This window comes from Neoarius graeffei, chromosome 19 (assembly GCF_027579695.1).
Source record: "Neoarius graeffei isolate fNeoGra1 chromosome 19, fNeoGra1.pri, whole genome shotgun sequence".
NCBI classification, from domain to species: domain Eukaryota; kingdom Metazoa; phylum Chordata; class Actinopteri; order Siluriformes; family Ariidae; genus Neoarius; species Neoarius graeffei.
This window is the reverse complement of record NC_083587.1, coordinates 3308367-3330110: the sequence shown is the minus strand read 5'-3', so window position 1 is coordinate 3330110 and position 21744 is coordinate 3308367. Positions and strand designations below refer to the sequence as shown.

The following is a 21744-nucleotide window of genomic DNA, read 5'->3' as shown; positions in this document are numbered from 1 at the left end:
GTACATGTTGTACTAGGTTAAAGTTATCAATAATTGCAAATAGTTCTTTGGCATAAATGTTATCAGTATTATCTACATGTAAGTTAAAATCCCCAGATATAATAAGACAATCAAACTCTAAGCAAATGACTGATAACAATTCACCAAACTCTTCAAGAAAGACTTTGGCTGAATGTCTCGGAGGCCTATAAATAGTTAATAATAATATGTTAGGAGAGCATGTAACAAGTGCACATAAGTGTTCAAAGGACATAAAATCACCAAGTGAGGATTGTTTACATTGAAAAGAGACTTTGAAAATATTTGCGATCCCTCCACCTTTCCCTTGTCGGGTAACATTCAAAAAATTAAAATTTGGGGGAGCTGCTTCGATAAGGGTGGTAGCACTATTTGCTTGATCCAGCCAGGTTTCAGTTAGAAGCAAAAAATCAAGATTGTGTTTACAAATAAGATCATTAATTAAAAATGACTTGTTTAAAAGTGATCTAATATTCAGAAGGGCTAGTTTTACAGTAATATTTGGTTGTGCACTCTGATGCTGTTTTAAAACAGGAAGGAGATTAAATTGGTTCACCCCCAAGGTTAAATGTGCTCTATGTTTTCTGTTTCTTATCAACACAGGAATAGTGTCAACATCGGATCCCTGCTTTTTTCTACATCCATTTGCAGGGACCCAGAGTACATCAAACAAGACTTTCTAAATGTTCCATTTGGTTTGAGGGTGAAAGGACTGGAGATGACATGTATCTTTTGGATGGTGAAAAAGATTTGTAGCCAGCTGAAAGTCCTGGACGAACACAATTTTGATGAACTGGGTACACTGCTTGTCGCGACAAATTTGGACTAGAAAAAGAGAGCGTAGCCATAGGAAGCAGTTTTTTCATGCTATTTGGGAAATCCATCCGAGGAGAAGTGGAGTCGTCTGTCTTTGAATGTTGGGAGGCCTGCAAGTCAGATGTTTGTGTGTCCTTGATGACGACTTGCAAAGATGATTGTTTAGGCTTTGTAACTATGTCAGTCTGCGACATCTTATCAACTGTTTTCCTCGGTGCTGGCTGAGAAAAGATTGCAAGTTTGTAGTGGTCTACTAAGACTTTGGCTCCAATCCAGCTGAGTTCAGTGCTATTTGGCTTGTAGAATTCTTTGCGATTCCAAAAAAGATTAAAATTGTCTATGAAATTCATACCAAATGAAGAACAAGTTTTTCCAAGCCAGGTGTTAAGACTGAAGAGTCGAGAAAAAGCAAAACTTCCTCTCGCTGGGAGTGGGCCACTGATAAAAGATTGAATTCCAGTCTTGTAGAGCTCAGAAAAAAGTTTTCTGAAATCATCTTGGACAAACAACTGTTCTCTGAAAACATCGTTTGCTCCCACATGTACAACGATACGCTTAATCGTTTTATGCTCGGACATGAGTTTCAAAATGCTGTCTTTGGTGTCAGAGATGGATGCATTTGGAAGACAACAAATAATCATCTCATAACCTTTTAATTGTCTTACAGTGGAATCACCAAGAACAAGGGTTGTGGGATCAGGTGGTGTTACGAGCTGCTTTTTGCCTCTTCCCACAGCTCTTCGATCTTGGTGCGATCTCTTTTTACTATGTGTTTGTCCACTTGACAAATCCTCTTCCACATCCCTGAGGCATTCAAATTTGTTCTGAAGCTTTATGGGCTGTGGATTTTCCATAGGATTGTAGATCCTACTGTAATTTGTAGAACGAGCTGGTGTTGAAGTAATTACTCTTCTGTTTTTGTTTTTAGGCTTAGCACCCATCATTTGCCAGTTTTCAGTACTCACATTTTGTACAGGTTGAGTTATGAGTTCTTCCACTTGGTCTGTAATGTCCTCAGTCTGTCGGAGCGCAATCTCTGCATTCTCAGCCACTGTTTCTGTACTCCTTTCCTGAGATATCGCTTTTAATTCGTCTGTTTTTGGCAAAGCATTAATCTTTGATTCCAGAATAGAAATCCTCTGTTCTAATTCCATGCATTTTCTGCAGGATTTTTTGCTTCCTGGCATTTAAAAAAAAAAAAAAAAAAAAAGTGGAAATTAAAATTAAATTTAAAAGCTTATAAAGATGAAGAAAAGAGAAGAGAAAAAAAAAGTGGAAATTCAATGAGAAAGTAAAGTATAGAAATAAAGATTAAGAAAGCAGGAGCAAAGCAAAGAAGCGTCCTACTCGCTTGAGTAGGAGGAGCAGAAGGTGAGATTAATGAAATACACTAGACTAGACTATACATTAAACTAGAGATTAATGAAATACAACAACGATGCTACGGCAAGGGGGAGCCAGGAAGACAGGTCAGCGGGGAGATGTCATCATCCCCACAACCAGAGATTGGGTACCAAGCCCCAACAGCTAACAGCCTCAACACAAGAGCTGCTGACCTGAGAAGGAAGATCATGACCCAACTGGAAACCTGGAGCCCCCGACGAATACCGAAGCTGAGTTGCCAAGTACCTTCAGAAGATCTACTAGTAGATGTGAATGCTGCTCTGAAGACAATCTCCACAAGAACCATCACTGAGACCAACAAGCTGATACACAGTACAGCAACAGTAATCATGGAGATGCTTGGACACAAGGTGGGCTCGGGACATAGCAAACAGTATCCACCATGGAAGAGACGATTAGAGGCCAAGATAAAGGCAGCACGGAGAGAAGTTAGCCAGCTAGCTGAACTACAGAAAGGGAACATGGTGAATAAAGGGGCACCCAGGAAGTACAACTCACTCTCCATACCAGAGGCACTCGAAACTGCCAAACAGCGACTAACAGCTCTGGCCACCCGGTTGAAGAGATACACCAAGGAGGGAGAGGCCAGGAGAATAAACAAGCTGTTCTCCACTGATCCAGCCAAGGTGTACTCTCAGTGGCAGGGGAACAACAACCGGTCAGACCCACCAAGAGCTGAGGTGGAAAAATACTGGAAAGACATATGGGAAAGAAAGGCATCACACAACACCGATGCCCAATGGTTAGTGGACCTAAGAGCTGACCACAGCAACCTCCCAGAACAAGAACCAGTAACCATCTCAATGGCAGACGTCCAAGAAAGAGTGTCAAAGATGAAGAGCTGGACAGCACCAGGCCCCGATATGATCCATACGTACTGGCTGAAGAAGCTAACTGCACTCCATGAACGCCTAGCAGCACAGATGAACCAGCTGCTGAGGGATGGAACCCACCCAGAATGGCTAACCCAAGGCAGGACAGTCCTAATCATGAAGGACCCCCAGAAGGGACCCATCCCATCCAACTACCGGCCAATTACCTGTCTCTGCACAACATGGAAGGCCCTATCAGGCATCATTGCGGCAAAAATGAGTAAGCATGTGGCTCAATACATGAGCGAGGCACAGAAAGGAATTGGCAGTAACACCAGAGGAGCCAAGCACCAGCTACTGGTCGATAGAACAATTGCCCGAGACTGTAAGAAGAGACAGACCAACCTGTGCACTGCCTGGATTGACTACAAGAAAGCCTATGACTCAATGCCACACACATGGATACTGGAATGTCTGGAACTGTATAAGATCAACAGGAACCTAAGGACCTTCATCCAGAACTCAATGGAAATGTGGAAGACAATCCTAGAGGCCAACTCAAAACCCATTGCCCAAGTCAACATCAAGTGCGGCATATACCAAGGAGATGCGCTATCACCACTGCTGTTCTGCATAGGCCTGAACCCCCTCAGTCGGATCATCACAAAGAGCGGCTACAGGTACCGATTCCGTAGTGGGGCAACAATCAGCCACCTGCTCTACATGGATGACATCAAGCTGTATGCCAGGAACGAGCGAGAAATAGACTCGCTGATCCACACCACCCGGATCTACAGCGATAACATAGGGATGTCATTCGGATTGGACAAGTGTGGCCGGATGGTCTCAAAGAGAGGCAAGATGATCCGGACTGAGGGGATTTACCTACCAGAGGGCAACATAGGTGATATCCAAGACAGCTACAAGTACCTTGGCATCCCACAGGCTAATGGAAACCATGAAGCCACAAGGAAGTCAACCACAGCCAAATACCTCCAGAGAGTAAGGCAGGTCCTGAAAAGTCAGCTGAATGGTAAGAACAAGGTCCGAGCCATCAACATGTACGCACTACCAGTCATCAGATACCCCGCTGGTATCATAAACTGGCCAAAGGAGGAGATAGAAGCCACAGATATCAAGACTAGAAAGCTCCTCACCATGCATTTTATTTATATATATATATATATATATATATATATATATATATATATATATATATATATAAAATGTATTATAATAATAATAATAATGACAAACTGAACACCTGTCGCATCAACAACAAACTGGTAAGTGAGGAGGAAGGTTCTTTCGCTGACGTCATATAGCTCCTCCTCCTCTTTCGTCTCCTGGGTGCTGCAGCCCCATCAAATTTGCCCAAATAGCTGCGTTTTTTATCATAACTTGTAAAATAGGCGCCTTCGTGAATTAATATATGGATCATCGGGAATTACTTTTTATGTTATAAAACATCGCCAAAGATGTCAAAAACGTGTCATCAGCACTTTAACTGGTGACTCTAAATTGACCGTAGGTGTGAATGTGAGTGTGAATGGTTGTCTGTGTCTATGTGTCAGCCCTGTGATGACCTGGCGACTTGTCCAGGGTGTACCCCGCCTTTCGCCCGTAGTCAGCTGGGATAGGCTCCAGCTTGCCTGCAACCCTGTAGAAGGATAAAGCAGCTACAGATAATGAGATGAGATTTATTGATTTTATTTATTTATTTATTTATTTATTTATTTATTATTTTTTAATAAGCAGATGTTGCACTGGTAGGATGGCATCCAATTTCATTGTACAATGTGCAATGAGAGATATATTCAAAAGTGGAGATTTCTGTCTCATGATTCCTCCTTCCACACACACTTGCCACATTAGTTCACTCCCCATCAACATGCTCCGAGGATATGTCGCACAATCACGGTCATCTTCTTTTACATTTTGAGTTGAGAGGGATTTCTTTCACAGATACCCTAACTTGCAAGAGAACAGATAGGTGTTCCACTGACAGTATTTATTAAAAAAAAAAGACATATAGAATAACTACAGTGGTGCTTGAAAGTTTATGAACCCTTTAGAATTTTCTATATTTCTGCATAAATATGCCCTAAAACATGATCAGATTTTCACACAAGTCCTAAAAGTAGATAAAGAGAACCCAGTTAAACAAATGAGACAAAAATATTATACTTGGTCATTTATTTATTGAGGAAAATGATCCAATATTACATATCTGTGAGTGGCAAAAGTATATGAACCTTTGCTTTCAGTATCTGGTGTGACCCCCTTGTGCAGGAATAACTGCAACTAAACGTTTCCGGTAACTGTTGATCGGTCCTGCACACCGGCTTGGAGGAATTTTAGCCCATTCCTCCATACAGAACAGCTTCAACTCTGGGATGTTGGTGGGTTTCCTCACATGAACTGCTCACTTCAGGTCCTTCCAGAACATTTCAATTGGATAAAGGTCAGGACATTGACCTGGCCATTCCAAAACATTAACTTTATTCTCTTTTCTTTGGTAGAACGACTTGTGTGCTTAGGGTCGTTGCCTTGCTGCATGACCCACCTTCTCTTGAGATTCAGTTCATGGACAGATGTCCTGACATTTTCCTTTAGAATTTGCTGATATTATTCAGAATTCATTGTTCCATCAATGATGGCAAGCCGTCCTGGCTCAGATGCAGCAAAACAGGCCCAAACCATGATACTACCACCACCATGTTTCACAGATGGGGTAAGGTTCTTATGCTGGAATGCAGTGTTTTCCTTTCTCCAAACATAACGCTTCTCATTTAAACCAAAAAATTCTATTTTGATCTCATCCGACCACAAAACATTTTTCCAATAGCCTTCTGGCTTGTCCACGTGATCTTTAGCAAACTGCAAACGAGCAGCAGTGTTCTTTTTGACGAGCAGTGGCTTTCTCCTTGCAACCCTGGCATGCACACCATTGTTGTTCAGTGTTCTCCTGATGGTGGAGTCATGAACATTAACATTAGCCAATGTGAGAGAGGCCTTCAGTTGCTTAGAAGTTACCCGGGGTCCTTTGTGACCTCGCTGACTATTACATGCCTTGCTCTTGGAGTGATCTTTGTTGGTTGACCACTCCTGGGGAGGGTAACAATGGTCTTGAATTTCTTCAATTTGTACATAATCTGTCTGACTGTGGATTGGTGGAATCCAAACTCTTTAGAAATGGTTTTGTTACCTTTTCCAGCCTGATGAGCATCAACAGTGCTTTTTCTGAGGTCCTCAGAAATTTCCTTTGTTTGTGGCATGATACACTTCCACAAACATGTTGTGAAGATCAGACTTTGATAAATCCCTGTTCTTTAAATAAAACAGGGTGCCCACTCACACCTGATTGTCATCCCATTGATTGAAAACACCTGACTCTAATTTCACCTTCAAATTAACTGCTAATCCTAGAGGTTTGCATACTTTTCCCCCTCACAGATATGTAATATTGGATCATTTTCCTCAATAAATAAATAAATGACCAAGTATAATAATTTTGTTTCATTTGTTTAACTGGGTTCTTCTTATCTACTTTTAGGACTTGTGTGAAATTCTGATGTTTTAGGTAATATTTATGTAGAAATGTAGAAAATTCTAAAGGGTTTACCACTGTATGTTTCCCTCAGGATTTTGTGAAACTATGGTCAGTGGACCTCACTTGGGGGCATGCTCCCTTTGTAAGATAATTTTGTTTATTTTAAAGTTAAATGTATCAAACTGGTGCACTTTGAGAGCAAAATTAATAGTTTAGCTCTATGAAGAACTTGCTCGAAACAATTTTGTGCTTTAGTAATTTAAGCATAAACACACTGGTTGTAATGACACAGCAAAAAGGTTACACCCGCAAATCATGGTTAAGGAGTTTAACAGTTCATAAACGGTTAAAAAATGACTAGAGCATACATTTCAGCCCTCAAAGGAAGGAAGCAGAAGTGGTTACCTGTGTTTTAATTGGTTTATTATTTTTTATTTTTATTTTTTTTAGAAAATATTGAATAGAGAACATGCAGACTAATTTCAATTTAGCCAAAAATAAACCTATTTTGAACTTTGGTTAGAGCATGTGCTTGTATTTTGAATGACGAATACATGCTACCAGATGTGTTAGCAGCTTTTCTTACTCAAATAAGCTAAACCTCTACAAATTCAACAGCTCGTTGTTTTAAAGCAAGGAGATGAGAGTCTGACACTCTACTGTTAATGTTTCCTAACTAAGCTAAAGTTTGAATACTAATTATCAATGCAAACTTCTGCATTGATGTTATCTGTTTGCTGTCTTAAATTGATAACCATGGTATTGTGTTTGGACTTGTGGATGACTGTAGTAGATACTGTAAAGTTAATGTTATCAGTCTCAAATCAAATGGTGGTGTGTTCTGAAAATGCTTCCGCCACCATGGTCTAGGTAACTCATGGAAAACACTGTAATGAGCGTTGCCTCACATTTTTAATACATTATAAAATTACCTGTCTGATTTACCTATCTGTTTAATAATTGACAGTCTGCTGTCATGCAATCTGGGTCAAACCTTGCAAATGACCTTCTAGCCCATCATAATATGTGTAACATTCTTCATAAACGATAACCGACTTTAATTTGGTGTGCCTTGATGTTCTGGTTTGACCTTTGATGTGCTTCTGCCCCAGCAAGCTTGAAAACCTCTGATACATATGACAGTCAGTTATGGTTGGGCAAGTTCCAGCAGTCTTAAATGAAGATGCAGCCTAGCCTATAGCCATGTTTTAATGTCCATCTTAAGCTTTTCATTCTGCTCCTCGAAAATAGCATTGTGGGCCAATTCAGGATACTGATGGCCAAACAGTATGTTGATTTATTATTATTTTTTTAAATTTACATTTGTAAGCCTATGTCTCTAATGCCTGCTTTTTTCCCTCAAATTTTTGGCCCCTCCTTTAATTTCTGACCTTTTTTTTGTCCATCAATTTTGTTTCATTGCTACGCACTGTTTTTGCATTAGAGTAGAATGTTAATGCATATTAACTAACATGGTTGTGATTTGACCAGTGAGAACACACGCATGCTGCCACATGATCCTGAAATGACAGGCCCACAGAGAGGGCTGGTAAAAAGACAGCAAAACAAAATCTCTGTTCATTATGCCCTGACCAATAAAGCGTTCCAAGGTTGTCAAGATTAAATCTTGACACACACCCCCCAAAAAAAAGTCTAAAATGTAACTACAATTTTCTGGACATGACTAAGACTAAAAGTAAATTTTACAATTCTTTAAATTAAAAATGAACACTACTACACTGAACTAAAACAACATTAGCTCCCAAACACTTCTGGTAAATAAATATTACTTGTACAAATCCAAACTATTTTGTATAAAACCCATTTAGTGACAGAACTGACTTTAAAGTTGTGCATTTTTGTAGCTTTCTGTTTAGAGACCAAAACACAAGGGACAGATGTGTATCAGAGAGGTCTGATTCACAGCACAGCTTTGCCATGTCAGAATTAAAGCCTTTTATGAGAAACCTTTCCTTTGCCTAAATTCTGATAAAGCCTTGCCTGCATTTTCCTATAGTTACTAAATTCATCTCGGAGCTTGTCGGCTGTTTTGTGAATCTTAAGATACAGTCAAGAACCTTTTAATTCAGCCTTCATGAGGCTTAATAATATTGGCATGAGCCATCTTTCTTGTTTCTGTATACCTCATTTAAAGGCATAGAATGATTTTTAGTAAAGAAAATATAAATGTGGTATTTTTCTTCAGGTATACAGGAGCATGCAGTGTGAAGAATACATTGATGCCAAAAGAGAGATGCATGTGAATTGGATGAGGTGAGAAATACACCAGCTCTTGGGCCATTTTAGTGATTTTGATTTTACAGTTCCTCATTTGTTGGAAGAACTTTATCTTCTTGCTGTTACTGATATCTCTGCCATGCTTTCTCCAAGTCTCTGATCTGATTTTTACCTTTTCTGGAATGTTGCCTCACTCTTTTAGGTATGTGAATTGTGCCCGTAATGATGAAGAACAGAATCTTGTGGCATTTCGGTATCGAGGGGGAATTCTGTATCGTTGCTGTCGACCCATTAACCCAGGACAGGAGCTCTTGGTGTGGTATGAAGAGGAGCACACCAAAGAACTCAGTCCTGCACCTACAGGAACAACCAGACAGCAAGGTGTTACTTTTGTCTAAGAGGTTATAGAGGTTATTTTCTGCATTATCTTGTGACATTTCTGAGCCTAACAGTGTTTCTGGAATGAAAGCTGTTGTACAATGCAATCTGCAGTAATCAGAGCACTCCCCCAGAGGACTCATTTTGGCATGTTCCACCAACCAGGTAGGTTTTCTCTATCATATGACAGTAACCAACCAGAGAGGGTAAAGTCACCCCACTGCAATATCCTGCTATTGCGAAACTGACTATATAGTAAACCACAAAATACTGTTGCAGTTTTATTCATCAGGCACAATTTAACCAGAAGTAGCGTAAAATGCGTGGCCTGTGGATCCCAAGTGGTACAGCAGAAAACTGTTGCCCCCATCATCCTCCCCATAATCCAGATATTGCCACTTTCGAATCCTGATGATGCCACAGTCATCTGTGGTTGGGAGCTCAAGAGAGCAAAATTGTCTGGACTCTCAGGGAGGGAGAGATGGTATGCTGTTTCTTCCCTGCCCTGTCAGTTATACTAGCCAGTCATGGGTGTGTGTGTGTGTGTGTGTGTGTGTGTGTGTGTGTGTGTGTGTGTGTGTGTGTGTGTGTGTGTGAGAGCACATATTAATAGAAATTGAGTGGATTGGGTTTTCCTCCGAGTGTGCTTTCTCCCCCCTGACATTGTATGAGTAAAATATGCGGTCAGCTGGTCAACTGGTATTACTTATCTCAGAGGAAGCACGTGATGGCCCTCCCTGGTTGGTAGCTGTTATGTGATACTGGAGAGCAGTCTGATGGGTGGGAATTGACCATGGCTAAATTAGGGAGAAGACTGGGGAGAAATCAAGGGGGGGGAAAAAAGGCCCTGTCACAGGAAAAACACAATATCGGATAATGCTGTCAGACCTCCCCATATTACAGAAATGGGGGGGGGGGGGAACGGGACACATTATAATACTGTAATATGTCCCTGATGTGGGTGGAGTACAGAAGCATGGCAGGGAGGAACTGATGTTCTCACGCACTTTATTTTTACTATTTTCGTTGCTTTTCAGCTTCATTCACTCACTCGCTGCTCACACATAGACACACACATGTTCTGGTTGGGAAAGCGCCCTTCTCTTTGCTCTCCCTCCTTTTCTAACCTCCACTGTCACTGCAACAAACACACACACAACATTAATTGACAACAGGTGCATTGACTTTGCCACTCACCTTCCCTGGCCCCACCCTCCATTCACAAACTGACGCTAGGCCACGCCCCCACTGTCACATAACCCCCGACAGGATAGGAATTCCGCCACCATCATCTGTGCCTGTGGACTACCTCGAATTTAAAAGGCTAGAGGGCGAGATACCAACAGGTGATCCACGCATTGGCATGGTTCATGATGTACAGCACGGGATGTTCCTCGCCCTCCACCTCCTGGGACAAAACAGCCCCCAGCCCTCTGTCCAATGCGTCCGTCTGCAAAATAAAAGGGAGAGAGAAGTCAAGGGAGTGTAAAAGTGGCCCCCCACACAGTGCAGCTTTTACCTTGGTTGAAAGCCTGTTGGCACTGTTCCGTCCACTGGACCAGATCTGGTGCTCCCTTTTTAGTGAGATCAGTCAGCAGGCTGGTGAGGTCCGAATAATTAGGTATGAACCAATGATAGTAGCCAGCCAGCCCCAGAAACGGCCTCACTCCCTTTTCAGTCTTGGGCAGGCCACAGTCGCTGCAGTTTTGTCAATTTGGGGATGCACCTGCCCATGACCTCAAGTGGAAACCCAGATACCATACTTCCACTCACCCAATTGCACACGTTTTCAGGTTAGCTCTGAGCCCCACACGTCTCAGCAAGTCTAGGATGGCCCTAAAGTGTTCAAGGTGCCGCTGCCAATCATTGCTGTATACGTATCATAATGTCATCAAGGTACATTGCTGCATACGCAGCATGGGGATGGAGGATCTTATCCATGAGCCACTGGAATGTAGCAGGAGCCCCAAATAACCCAAAAGAAAGTATGACAAACTGGTGTAATCCAAATGGTGTGGAAAAGGCTGTTTTCTCTCTGTATAGAAGAGTCAAGGGGATCTGCCAATATCCTTTTGTTAAATCCAGTGTTGAATAAAAGCGAGCAGCACCTAACCGATCGAGCAACTTATCAATGCGAGGCATTGGGTATGTGTCGAATTTAGACACCCTGTTGACTTTTCTGTAGTCTACACAGAACCGGACCAACCTATCGGTCTTGGGTACCAGGCTCACCGGGCTGCTCCAGTCATTGTGTGACTCCTTGATTATGCCTGTGTTGAGCATGGCCTTGAGTTCATCCCAAACCACCTTTTTCTGTGTTCGGGTAAGGGTGGCTATGCACCACCACCCCTGGGGACATCTCAATGTGGTGTTCTATGAGATGGGTGCAGCCGGCAAGGGGCAAGAACACGTCGGATAACTCTTTGCAACTTGGCAACCTCTGTGAGTTGGGCCGGTGAGAGGTGGTCTCCACAAGGGACTGGAGTGGTTTGGGTTGTTGGTTTGGTTGTTTTTACCTCCGATCCCAGCTTCTCTGGAAGTACCAATGCCAACGCCACAGGGACCCCCTCGTTCCAATGTTTTAAGTGGTTGAAGTGGTATATTTGCAGAGCCCTGCCCCGATCCATTCGCTTCACCTCATAGTCAACGTCCCCGATTTGCCGTGTGATCTTGAAGGGCCCTTGCCATTTGGCAACTAATTTGGAGCTTGATGTGGGCAATAACACGAGTACTTTGTTTCCCAGATTGAACTCCCTAAGGTTCCTGGGTTAAATATGTGAGGGTGTGGAGCTTTGCGTGCAGGTTGAGAACGTACTGAATTTCGTTCTTGCTGGTTGAAGGTCCCTCCTCCCAATTTTCCTGCAGCACGTCCAAAATGCTGCATGGCTTTCGCCCATATAATAATTTCAAATGGTGAAAACCCCATGGAGGCTTGTGAGACTTCTTGTACTGCAAATAACAGGGGCTGGAGCCATTTATCCCAATTACATGCATCTTCTCTTACAAACTTCCAAACCCTACTAAATCATCTGTTTGTGGGTGATGGACGCTGGTGTGGATAGATTTAATTCCCTACAGCTCACGAAATGTGTGTGACATAAACATAGTGTGACATAAACATTGGTCTGTCAGGATTTCTTTAGGAATCCTGACCCAGGAGAGAACACGGAAGAGTGCTTCCACAACACTGCATGCCTCTGCACACAGTGCGGAGCATGGCCTGCTTCTGGATATCGTGTTGCATAGTCCACCAGAACTAAAATAAAGCAATATACTTGTACTGACTGATCTAATGGCCTGACGAGATCCATATCAATTCTCTCGAATGGGGTCTTGATTAGAGGGAGCAGGCGCAAAGGCACTTTTGGAGTGGCCGTGAGATTTACTAATTGGCATTCGTGGCATGCCGCACACCACCAACGAACATCCCCGCAAACCTCTGGCCAATAGAACGCACCATTATTCGGTAGGGTGCATCAGTTGCCCTCACTTTCATAAAATCTGATGCATTTTTGTTTGGGTGTTCCTTTTCCCCAATAAAGACATCCTGTAAAAAATTTTTGACCATATTCAAAAGTCTAATGGTGGCACCATGAGGTTCATTTTTTGCCAAAAAAACGCTTATTTTATGTTTTCATATAAGGTTTGAATCACAATGTTGGACTCCATTTATTGATTTCTTGTGACCCAGAGATCATGTTAAGAACCTTTGCAAGGGATGGAGAAGCATTAATGTGATTCATAATACATTTGTATTGTTTAAAAGTAGTTGAACAATGATTCAGTGAACAGTTAAAACTCAAACTGTGCTTGATAATATATTTAGAATATGTACTAAAAAATTTGTATCTAAGATATTTGGTATACTCTATAAGGTGCCATAATGTTCCATGAAAAGTGATTGAAATTTTATCATAAAAGTCATAAAATAGCAGCTTTTTCATAACTTTGAGCTCCTGGTGCCACCATTAAACTTTTGAATTTTGTCAAAATATTTCACCCAGTGTGTTTTCTTACCAAAAGGAACATAAAAACAACTAGACAGGGACACTCTAACGAGTGCAAACCCCGCCTTTTCCCTATTAAAATACATTGGGCGAAAATTTCGAAGTTCTGCCATGACCTTGACCTTTGACCTCCAAAATTTAATGGTTTCCTTCCTGGGTGATTGGCAACACATGTACAAAATTTGGTCCAAATCGATCCATTGGTTCTTGAGATATCTTGCAGACAGACAGACAGACAGATACACACACACACACACACACACACACAGACTGACGCAGGTGAAAATAATAACCCCTCCGACTACTGTCGGCGGGGTTAATTATTCTTTTAGCAGTGACTATGTACCTAAATCCTTTAACCTAGCAGTTGTCAGACCCTTGATTAAAGAACCTAACCTCAACCCTTGTCAGCTGTCTCATTACAGGCCAATATCAAACCTTTCTTTTACCTCCAAGATCCTAGAAAAATACTGTGGCATAACAGATATGCTCATTTCGACATGGGAGTAACATCCATAAAATGTATCAAGGATTTAGACCTCATCATAGCACAGCGACAGCACTGGTTAAAATAGTAAATGACCAAATACTAGCTCCTGATCAGGGTTGTGTCTCCTTGCTCATGCTGCTTGACCTTAGTGCAGCTTTTGACACCACTGATCATACTATTCTCCTTAATGGACTAGAAAATGTCATTTGAGTTAAAGGAATAGTCCTCTGCTGTCTCAGGTCTTATTTAACTGACCATTAACAGTTTGTATGTGTAAATGGTGACTTCTGTATGCATGCTAAAGTAAAGTTTGGTGTTCCACAAGGTGCTGTCTTTGGCCCACTCCTTTTTTTCTTAAAATATGCTACCTCTGGTTAATATTATTTGTAAGCATTGTATTACTTTCCACGGTTATGCTGGGGACACAGTTGTATGTTTCAGCAAAGCCAGATGAAAGACACCAGCTTAATAAAATTGAAGAATGTGTAAAGGACATTAGACACTGGATGCTTATTAACTTCCTCCTGCTTAATTCTGATAAGACATTACTAGGACCACATGCAGCTAGAAGTAAGTCTTCTGATTTACAACCCAGATTCCAAAAAAGTTGGGACAAAGTACAAATTGTAAATAAAAACGGAATGCAATAACTTACAAATCTCAAAAACTGATATTGTATTCACAATAGAACATAGACAACATATCAAATGTCGAAAGTGAGACATTTTGAAATTTCATGCCAAATATTGGCTCATTTGAAATTTCATGACAGCAACACATCTCAAAAAAGTTGGGACAGGAGCAATAAGAGGCTGGAAAAGTTAAAGGTACAAAAAGGAACAACTGGAGGACCAAACTGCAACTCATTAGGTCAATTGGCAATAGGTCATTAACATGACTGGGTATAAAAAGAGCATCTTGGAGTGGCAGCAGCTCTCAGAAGTAAAGATGGGAAGAGGATCACCATTCCCCCTAATTCTGTGCTGACAAATAGTGGAGCAATATCAGAAAGGAGTTCAACAGTGTAAAATTGCAAAGAGTTTGAACATATCATCTACAGGGCATAATATCATCAAAAGATTCAGAGAATCTGGAAGAATCTCTGTGCGTAAGGGTCAAGGCCGAAAAACCATACTGGGTGCCCGTGATCTTCAGGCCCTTAGATGGCACTGCATCACATACAGGCATGCTTCTGTATTGGAAATCACAAAATGGACTCAGGAATATTTCCAGAGAACATTATCTGTGAACACAATTCACCGTGCCATCCGCCATTGCCAGCTAAAACTCTGTAGTTCAAAGAAGAAGCCGTATCTAAACATGATCCAGAAGTGCAGACATTTTCTCTGGGCCAAGGCTCATTTAAAATGGACTGTGGCAAAGTGAAAAACTGTTCTGTGGTCAGACGAATCAAAATTTGAAGTTCTTTATGGAAATCAGGGACGCCGTATCATTGGGACTAAAGAGGAGAAGGACAACCCAAGTTGTTATCAGCGCTCAGTTCAGAAGCCTGCATCCCTGATGGTATGGGGTTGCATTAGTGCGTGTGGCATGGGCAGCTTACACATCTGGAAAGACACCATCAATGCTGAAAGGTATATCCAGGTCCTAGAGCAACATACTGTATGCTCCCATCCAGACGACGTCTCTTTCAGGGAAGACCTTGAATTTTCAAACATGACAATGCCAAACCACATACTGCATCAATTACAGCATCATGGCTGCGTAGAAGAAGGGTCCAGGTACTGAACTGGCCAGCCTGCAGTCCAGATCTTTCACCCACAGAAAACATTTGGCGCATCATAAAACGGAAGATACGACAAAAAAGACCGAAGACAGTTGAGCAACTCGAATCCTACATTAGACAAGAATGGGTTAACATTCCTATCCCTAAACTTGAGCAACTTGTCTCCTCAGTCCCCAGATGTTTACAGACCATTGTAAAGAGAAAAGGGGATGTCTCACAGTGGTAAACATGGCCTTGTCCCAACTTTTTTGAGTTGGTGTTGTCATGAAATTTAAAATCACCTAATCTTTTGCTTTAAATGATACATTTTCTCAGTTTAAACATTTGATATGTCATCTATGTTCTATTCTGAATAAAATATGGAATTTTGAAACTTCCACATCATTCCATTTTTATTTACAATTTGTACTTTTGTCCCAACTTTTTTGGAATCGGGGTTGTAAATAATTACTCTAGGTAGCTTTTCTGTTTCTTCATGGGCAGCAGTAAAAGACTTTGATATGATTATTGGCTCAAGTCGTTCATTTGTAGATATTACATGGATAGCTTTCAGCTCAGAAATATTGCAAACATAAGAAATACTGTCCCTACATGATGCAGAAAAATTAGTTCATACTTTTGTTACCTCTAGGTTGGATTATTGTAATGCCTTACTGTCTGGATGTTCCAGTAGATGCATAAACATGCTCCAGTTAGTTCAAAATGCAGCAGCAAGATTCCTTACAAGAACTAGAAGATATGACCACATCACTCCTGTCTTATCCACATTGCATTGACTCCCAATCAAATTTTATACATTGATTATAAAATACTATTGACCTTTAAAGCACTGAATGTTGTTGAGCCACAGTACCTGAGTACCTGCCATGCCTATACCAATAGGTATACGCTATCAATAGGTATAGGCTATTATTTATCCTCTGGTGGTTCATGTCTTATTTAACTGATCATTGTCAGTTTGTATATGTAAATTGTGAATTCTGTATAAAGTAAAGTTTTCTGTTTCTTCTTGGGCAGCAGTAAAAGACTTTGAAATGATGATTGGCTCAAGTCTTTCATTTGTAGATATTACTTGGATAGCTTTCAGCTCAGAAATATTGCAAACATAAATACTGTACCTACATGACGCAGAAAAATTAGTTCATACTTTTGTTACCTTTAGGTTGGATTATTGTAAAGTAAAGTTTGGTGTTCCACAAGGTGCTGTCTTTGGCCCACTGTTTTTTCTCTTCTCTTTCCCCCCCCACAAAAAAATGCTACCTCTGGGTAATATTATTTGTAAGCATCATATTACTTTCCACTGTTATGCTGGGGGACACAGTTGTATGTTTCAGCAAAGCCAGATGAAAGACACCAGCTTAATAAAATTGAGCAATGTGTAAAGGACATTAAACACTGGATGCTTATTCAAATTCAAAACACTTTATTTGTCCCCTAGGGGCAATTTAAACTAATTGTTTAATTAGTTAATTGTTACCTAATTAACTAATAATTTAAAAGTAAAAATGTCTTAACTTCCTTCTACTTAATTCTGACAAGACATTGCTAGTATTAGTACTTGTACTATGCAGCTAGAAGTAAGTCTTCTGATTAAATAGTAATGGGGAGATGGCCTTTCTGTTTCTTCATGGGTAGCAGTAAAAGACTTTGGGGTGATTATTGGCTCCAGTCTTTCATTTGAAGCTCATGTGGATATTACTTGGATAGCCTTCTTTCAGCTCAGAAATATTGCAAACATACGAGATACTGTAACTACATGATGCAGAAAAACTAGTTCATGCTTTTATTACCTCTAGGATGGATTATTGTAATACCTTACTGTCTGGATGTTCCAGTAGGTGCATAAACATGCTCCAGTTAGTTCAAAATGTAGCAGCAAGAGTCCTTACAAGAACTAGAAGATATGACCACATCACTCCTGACTTATCCACACTGCATTGACTCCCAATCAAATTTTGTATTGATTTATAAAATACTACTACTTATCTTTAAAGCGCTGAATGGTCTCAAGCCACAGTAACTGAGTGAATACCTGCCATGCCTATTAAAATCAATAGACATAGGCTATTTTTTGGCACCTCAAATAGTAAAGGCTACATCAGGGGCAGAGCTTTCACTTACAACCCCACATTTATGAATCAGTCTTCCAAGTAGTGTCCATGATACTATACATAGTCTCAGTGTTTTTGTTTAGGGTTAAGGGCTTAAGGTAAGGTTTCATGGAGGTTGTGTTATGCACAGTCCTTCCTAGGACCTCTCCTTGACATTCCACCAATGCCAGGCAGTCATCCCCATGTTGCATTTGGGTTTTTCTTGGGGTTTAAAATTAGGGGTAAGGGTAAGGCTTGTTTTAAGATAGTGGGTAGGGAAGGGGGAAATGATGAAGGTTGGGTGCTGAGGTGATGGGTTAAGGTTTTATGGGTTAGGGTTGGGTTTTAGGGTTTGGGGTGATGATTAATTTTGGGGTTAGGTATAGAGTTAATATAGGGTAGGGATAGTGGAACTACTCTCCTATGCACAGGCCTATTGGAGTTTGGGGGTGGAAAGAGAGGTCCTGGTAAGGTGAAGGCCTGGCATCAAACCCACAACCTTCTAGTGGATGGGCTACCTTTTAACCTGTTAAGCTAAAGATTCTCTCATGAGATACATGCTTACTAAGTGATAAAAGAGAGGGGATTGGGTTAGGGTTATGGGTGGGGGGTAATGCAAGCCCTGGTTTGGGTTGGGGATGGGTTAAATGGTAGAGGGTATGTGGGATTGGGAGTGGGAGATGGTAGGATTAGGGGTTTGGAAAGGTTAGGGTAAGGGATTGGGAGGGTGGGGATGGTGGATGGTTGGGGTTAGGAACTGGGAGTAGGAGAAGTTAGGGATTGGAAGTGGGAGAAGGTAGGGTTAGGCATAAACCATTTGGAAGGGATTGGGGAGGTTGTGGAGGGTTAGGGATTGGGAATGGGAGAGGTTAGGATTATGGATTAGAAGTGGAAGAGGTTTGGGTTTAGGATTAGGTGATTGGAATGGTTACGATAAGGAATTAGGGAAGGAGGAGTCAGGGATAGGGTTGGAAGTTGGGTGTGTAGATTAGGTTGAGGGATTGGATGAGTTAGGATTGGGGAGGGGGAGGGTAATTATCCATCCATCCATCTTCTGCCGCTTGTCTGCGTCACGGGGGTAGCAGCCTAAAGGCCAATTTATGCTGATAACCCAGTCCTTGCAGATGGCGTCTGTGAAGCACCCCCCCCTTCTCAGACGCTCTGCATGCACCTCCCAAAAATTGTGACCACCACAGACAGCCTTGCAGACAGCGTCGCAGACAAGAGGGCTCTGATCACCTCAACTGACTCCTTTCAATGTGGAGGAGCAGCGGTTCTACTTTGAGTCTCTCTTGAATGACTGAGCTTCTCACCCTAAGGGAGAGCCCAGACACCCTGCAGAGAAAACTCATTTCGACCGCTTGTATCCGTGATCTCGTTCTTTCGGTCACTACCCATAGCTCATGACCATAGGTGAGGGTGGGAATATAGATGCACCAGTAAATTGAGAGCTTTGCCTTTTGGCTCAGCTCTCTCTTTACCACAACAGACCAGTTTAGTGTCCGCATCACTGCTGATGCTGCCCCGATCTGTCTGTCCAACTCCCGCTCCCCCCTCACCCTTACTCATGAACAAGACCCCAAGATACTTAGTGGTGCTTGAAAGTTTGTGAACCCTTTAGAATTTTCTATATTTCTGCATAAATATGACCTAAAACAACATCAGATTCTCACACAAGTCCTAAAAGTAGATAAAGAGAACCCAGTTAAACAAATGAGACAAAAATATTATACTTGGTCATTTATTTATTGAGGAAAATGATCCAATATTACATATCTGTGAGTGGCAAAAGTATGTGAACCTTTGCTTTCAGTATCTGGTGTGACCCCCTTGTGCAGCAATAACTGCAACTAAACACTTCCGTTAACTGTTGATCAGTCCTGCACACCGGCTTGGAGGAATTTTAGCCCATTCCTCCATAAAAACAGCTTCAACTCTGGGATGTTGGTGGGTTTCCTCACATGAACTGCTCGCTTCAGGTCCTTCCACAACATTCTGATTGGATTAAGGTCAGGACTTTGACTTGGCCATTCCAAAACATTAACTTAATTCTTCTTTCACCATTCTTTGGCAGAATGACTTGTGTGCTTAGGGTCGTTGTCTTGCTGCATGACCCACCATCTCTTAAGATTCAGTTCATGGACAGATGTCCTGACATTTTCCTTTAGAATTCGCTGGTATAATTCAGAATTCATTGTTCCATCAAATGATGGCAAGCCGTCCTGGCCCAGATGCAGCAAAACAGGCCCAAACCATGATACTACCACCACCATGTTTCACAGATGGGATAAGGTTCTTATGCTGGAATGCAGTGTTTTCCTTTCTCCAAACAAAACACTTCTAATTTAAACCAAAAAGTTCTATTTTAGTCTCATCCATCCACAAAACATTTTTCCAATAGCCTTCTGGCTTGTCCACGTGATCTTTAGCAAGCTGCAGATGAGCAGCAATGTTCTTTATGGAGAGCAGTGGCTTTCTCCTTGCAACCCTGTCATGCACACCATTGTTGTTCAGCGTTCTCCTGATGGTGGACTCATGAACATTGGCTAATGTGAGAGAGGTCTTCAGTTGCTTAGAAGTTACCCTGGGGTAACTTCAGGGTAAATTCAATGAGTATATATAATATATTTTAGTATACACACAGTAAATTCCCCAGTGTAAAATATGCAGTGTCAAAGTCCATAGACTCCAAGAATTATTGCAACAGCTTGAGTAAAATGCCCCCTAGTGTTGAAAATACTCAGTCAAAAGATGTTGTGTCATTCAGTCACGTGACTTTTGCTTTGCTTACTTATGGTGAATGAAGTGATGGTCTGGCAAACCAATTTGGCTGCCGTTATGTAAAGAGCTAGTGAAACCATCTCAGACTATTTTCACAGTTTAGAGGCCAGTGCACAGTCAATATACTGAAGAAAGTTGCTCTTTGTGATGGGATAGATCCTTTCACATTAGTAAAGAAGGATTTTTTCCTATGAGTTGGAAAATTATCCATCTATTGAATTCCCCGACATCTCAACTACCTGGTGCTGCAGACATCATTCTACATGGACAAACAGATGAAAACCTGGAAGAGCATGGAGGTATACAACTCTTTATATGTGGCTGAGTTAAAGATCTGGAGATCAAGACACTACAAGATAAATTCTGGATCATTTATGTCCAGGAAAGTAGGAATTTTGGGGCTTTTTGTAGGCGTCTTTGTGATGATTGCTAGATGACTACAAGTTTTAGTATCGGGTGTAAACAAAGCGCAGCCACTCGATTCTCGATCCTCCCTACTCTCCCCTTCCAGGTAAGTCAAAGATCTACAGAAACACTACAGAGATCCACAGAAACACTTTTAAAGATCTGGGTAATGATGAAACAGGATGGAGAAGTTATCATGGCTCATTGTAACTGCATTGCCAGGTCAGCAGTTTTGTGCTGTTAACTTGTGAGCTCTGCTTTTGGGTATATGTGGATTGTTTTGATTATCTTATCTATCTAGTTCAGTGAAGGAGCCCAATCTACATCATCGTCCTTGTAAAGATTGCTGGAACTTCCTGATAAATAAAGCAAAAACATATGCATTAGTTTCCAATATGACCACGATTAAATAGCAAACAAAAACACATCTAAAGTCAAGTTTATTTTTATAGCACTTTTAACAATAGACATTGTCGCAAAGCAGCTTTACAGAAATTTAATGACTTTAAACATGAGCTAATTTTATCCCTACTCTATCCCCAATGAGGAAGCCTGTGGCAATGGTGGGAAGGAAAAATTCCCTCAGGTGACATGAAGAAACCTTGAGAGGAACCAGACTCAAAAGCAAACCTATCCTCATTTGGGTGATAACAGATAGTATAAATAATTTGCTTCTATAACAGTGCCCTATATAGTCACAAAGTGTAACTGTGAAACCAGGAAAATCATTATAGTTTTAATATGAAGTCTGTTTTGTTGAAGTTATAAACTGTTCATTGATAGAAACTTGAGTGCAAAACAGGTTGTTAGGTATGCCCACTGTCACCTGATGTGTAAGAACAGTATATATTTTGTGCTGAATGCAAGCAGGGACTCTGGCAAAACTATGACAGCATAACTAAAAGGGGAGAGCCAGAAGGTAACACAGATATGAGGGCGCCCTGGGACATAAAGCAGCAGCCATTACACCGTCAACAAACTTTGAGTGAGCGAGTGAGTGGGGGA

The 21744-nt window shown here is 41.3% G+C and overlaps 1 protein-coding gene across 1 annotated transcript in view; it reads left to right on the top strand.

Moving 5' to 3' along the window:
• The window catches only part of LOC132868090 (histone-lysine N-methyltransferase PRDM7-like), a 34275-nt gene extending 25394 nt beyond the window's left edge, over nt 1-8881 (top strand). The window contains exon 2 of the mRNA XM_060901047.1: nt 8810-8881. Coding sequence (XP_060757030.1) covers nt 8810-8881 — 72 coding nt within the window. The remainder of the gene's footprint in view (nt 1-8809) is intronic.
• The last annotated feature ends 12863 nt before the right edge of the window (nt 8882-21744 follow it).